The following is a 3,913-nucleotide window of genomic DNA, read 5'->3' as shown; positions in this document are numbered from 1 at the left end:
GTTGGTCTTATCAACTAAGAAGCTCTGAGAGATCCGTTATCTGCTATAACTAAGACAGAGAACAACAGAACGGCCGGTAATGTGTAGGAATTCTAACATTTACCAACAGTGGACAGACAGGCCTATGATCCCAGTCAGTCGGACAACACATCAAGACTTATGAAGGGTCTCTTCCCTGTGTTATAAAATGTGTTTATAGTTGTTCTTTGCGTTGTGTGTGTGAGAGAGAGAGAAAGATTGTGCGTGTATTAGGTTGACCTCCTGGTCCGTTCTTTGGAGAAGTGTCTTCTACCTCTTTGTCTTGGTGCTGGTCTCATGGTCCCTCGGTGTCTGCACTGACGTAGATGTCCACAATCATCTCCTCAGCTTCACTTCTGTCAAACTTGACCTTCTTGGTCACATCTGGCTTGTCATGAATGGCCTCAGACATCTCCAACAATGTATTGTGTTTTCTGACTATATACTATACAGCAATGTCTACTCAGGTTCTGAATCTATCACTGCCCCTGTCTGATTTGTGTCCATTTCTGAGACGTTTTTTATATGTTGTCCCCAGAAGAAAGGGAAATGTTAAAAGAGGAAGATAAAGTAACATGGTGGTTGAGGTTGGGACATGTTCTTTTCCTTTAAACATAGTGGTAGTGTAGACTTACCAGACATGGGATGAAATACTATATGAGAATATGACAATGGCTTGCCAAGGAGGACTTCCAAATGGACATATTTGAGGTAAAAAGGAGTTGGAGCAGTCAACAGAAAGACAGATTGATTTCTTATTGCTCACTTTAATACATTGTAGAGGATGCGAACAGGTGACTGACATTTCAACATAAAGCTGACATCTTCCTCAGAGTGACCTGACCATTGCACATAAATCCTATTTATAGCCTTGTGGCCCATTGAGACACAACAATGTAAAATTATTCTGATGATAATATGTTCGAAGGTAAACTTATAGCACAAAATTGTCTTGTTAATCAATAGGCCATGTCAAAATTTACATTTGGGTGTCTGTGAATTCGGGGAGACGACGAGACCTAATAAATGAATCCAGTGTCTAAGGAGTACGACAAGAATGCCTCTCTATATGAAATTATTTAAAATACTTCTGTTGCAACAGAAAAGCCCCAGTACCCACCTGGCTCTGAAGGCAGGCTAAAGCAAACACTCAAAGCTTTTGAAAGATTTCAAGTTGTATTTGAACCCAGGTCTTGCACTTAACTGATGTGCACCTACCAGGAGTCGACTGTACTGACTTAACAACCTCAGACTGGTCCCTTCTATCTGTTCTAATGCAGCTGTTTACTTTTAGTGATGTTGTGTCTCAATCATTGTCTGTGTCTGATGTGTCCATCATTTAACTACTGAAGACAGGAAGCTACTAATGCATCCCAGGAAGTAAATGGGAAATTGATTCATCTGTCCAGAATGAAACAAACATAAATGAGTAGGGATGGAGACAAAATAAGAGAGGGCGAGTCAGAGAGAGAGAGAGAGAGAAGGGGAGATGGGTAGTTACAGGAGGTTATTGTTACACATCTCACAAATCCAGATACGTTTTTCTGCACAATTTAAATCATTCCATGTCTTTTCAGGCTGATCTTGTCCTTTTCTTATGAAAGCACAGTCCTCCCCCGGAACGGTTGAAACACTTCGTCCATTATCAGGCTGGCCGATTATCCAGTAACTATGTTAACAACACAGAGAACCAGATAGTCACACTGTCAGTAAAACATCATCCTAAATAAAAGACATAATGCCTGTGTTTCTTCAGCTTTAAAGCCACACGCTGTCAGATGTGGGCCACCAACAAAAAGTAAAAAACATACTGTATATATAGTGTTTCTTGAAGAAAATAATGCTTAGTTTCTATAATTCATCTATAGAGCTCATTGAATGACATCTATGAAGGGAAACATTTGTTTTTATGAAGATGATCTGAAGCAATATCATTTGCTTTCAAAGTCTCCATATCACAACTGGTCAAATCTCTCACCTTGTTCTCAGTGGTGTGCCATCAACCCATTTCCAGGACCCCTCAGTCTCTCTGTCAGTCAGACCGATCCAGAATGTCTTGTTGAGGCTAAAGAGAAATCTCTGTTGTTGAGAAAGATAAATGAACACTGATCAAAAGATGTTTATCATGTCTCTCTCTGTATGTATTTATCTCTCTCCACCCACTCTCTCACCTGTTTCTCTCTGCTGTTTACGATCACCAGGTCTGCTCCTCTCTCCACACAGTCCTGTCTGCTCTCACTCCAGGTTTTTTTCTCAGAAGAGACGAAGTACCAACAGGATTCAAACTTGTTCCAGCCTTCAGAACAGGTTAGTTAAAACATTCATTACCATCTCATTGTTCTGCACACATTAATGAAAGAATACAAACAACATTTTAGTACGCGTTCAGGGCCGTAATCAGGGTTTGAGTTTTAGTAAATTCGTAAAAAAGCGGGATTAAGATTGTATTGAAACTTTCCAAAAAAGTACTGCATTGCAATATAATAGTCAGGTTGTTGTATCTGGTCTGTTGTTGGCCTAGAAAAGTTACTCACTAAATCAGATTATATCTACAGGACTGCCAGTGAATTACAGTAATTACACTTTAGCTATACTTACAGTGAACAGACTGGCCTATGATTCCAGCCAGTAGGAGAACACACAGCAGCCCCAGACACACTGCAACAGTTAGGAAGGGTCTCTTCCCTGTGCTATTAGGCTCTATGTACACATAAAAAGACGTGTGTGTAAAGAGTGTGTTTGTGTGTGTGTGTGTGTGTGTGTGTGTGTGTGTGTGTGTGTGTGTGTGTGTGTGTGTGTGTGTGTGTGTGTGTGTGTTACCTGTGTGCTGGTCTCCCGGTCCATTAGTTGAAGTGTGTTCTACATCTTCTGTTTTGGTGCTGGTCTCGTGGTCTCTCAGGGTGTCTGCACTGACGTAGATGTCCACAATCCTCTCCTCCATCTCACCTCTGTCAAACTTGACTTTCTTGGTCATGTCTGGCTTGGCATAGATGGCCTCAGACATCTCCAGCATTGCCGGATGTTTCTTGTGCTGTTACTTGCATTTTACGTTAAGCCTCCTGTTATAGTGATAGCGTCGCCTCTGCCTCGTGTCTGTCTCTGTGTTCGTGTCTGTCTCTGTGTGTTCGTGTCTGTCTCTGTCTCTCTGTATCGCCTGTGTGTCTGTCTCTGTCTCTCTGTATCGCCTGTGTGTCTGTCTTTATCTGTGTGAACATGTAGCCCCTAGGGAGGTATAAAAAAAAAATGACACGGGTAGTTGTGGCTACAGCTTCTCCTTTGCATATTTGTATTTGTCTCCTGAGTAGTGAGTTTACACTTATTAGTCTACTGTACTGACTTCATGTTGTGTCTGACGATGTGTGAAATATAACTACTGGTGCACAGGACGATAAGAAGTAGAGTTTATTAATACGCTAATACAAAAAATGAAATGTGCAAAATAATCAACTTCTATTGTAAAACTATTCTGTTGTTGAGTCTACTGGACTGACTTCATGTTGTGAAACATAACCACTGGTACACAGGAAGCCACATTGTCAGGAAATAGGTAGGAAGGTATTACAGTTTTTCTCGTTTGCTAAGACACTTCTAATGAAACTAGGGTCCACTTGAGTGCCATAATAACTTAATGAGCACAACAACATACTGTTTTGCAAAACAGTAAGTCATTGCTTTCACAAACTATGCAAATGCTAAGCACATTTTTGAAAAAACAGTAAACACAACTCTCTACAATAAAAACGCAGGAGTCAGTTGAGTAAATCATGTCAAACAAAATCCAAGTATTTGGTCACAGCTGATACAAATGACTAGCATGATTGTGAACTACTTCTGCACGCGTGCAAATCTTTGCACAATTGTTCAATCAGTCCTTATTCATGAGTAAAAGAGGTCA

The 3,913-nt window shown here is 40.6% G+C and overlaps 1 protein-coding gene across 2 annotated transcripts; it reads right to left on the bottom strand.

Moving 5' to 3' along the window:
- Positions 1–765: 765 nt before the first annotated feature.
- Positions 766–3,390, bottom strand: LOC109888158 (C-type lectin domain family 4 member E-like). 2 transcript variants are annotated; one of them, XR_004211960.1, is made up of 5 exons: positions 2,839–3,237; positions 2,617–2,718; positions 2,190–2,314; positions 1,997–2,083; positions 766–1,687 (listed from the first exon to the last, which is right to left on the bottom strand). XR_004211960.1 is itself a non-coding variant. In XM_031837624.1 (5 exons), the coding sequence occupies exons 1-5, from the start codon at positions 3,029–3,031 to the stop codon at positions 1,516–1,518; spliced, it is 693 nt and encodes a 230-aa protein (XP_031693484.1). In that variant the 5' UTR covers positions 3,032–3,390; the 3' UTR covers positions 766–1,515. The 2 variants fall into 2 exon arrangements, 1 of the variants encoding a protein (XP_031693484.1); XM_031837624.1 differs by having other exon boundaries at positions 1,997–2,097; positions 2,839–3,390.
- Positions 3,391–3,913: the final 523 nt, after the last annotated feature.

This window comes from Oncorhynchus kisutch, linkage group LG12, assembly GCF_002021735.2.
Source record: "Oncorhynchus kisutch isolate 150728-3 linkage group LG12, Okis_V2, whole genome shotgun sequence".
NCBI lineage: Eukaryota > Metazoa > Chordata > Actinopteri > Salmoniformes > Salmonidae > Oncorhynchus > Oncorhynchus kisutch.
This window is presented reverse-complemented; position numbering and strand designations above follow the sequence as displayed.

Coding starts and splice junctions, on each gene's coding strand:
- LOC109888158 (XM_031837624.1), bottom strand. CDS start 3,031: ATGCTGGAGATGTCTGAGGCCATCTATGCCAAGCCAGACATGACCAAG. Junction 2,719..2,838: donor ACCGGGAGACCAGCACACAG/GTAACACACACA, acceptor ATGTGTACATAG/AGCCTAATAGCACAGGGAAG. Junction 1,688..1,996: donor GGCACACCACTGAGAACAAG/GTGAGAGATTTG, acceptor TTGTTAACATAG/TTACTGGATAATCGGCCAGC.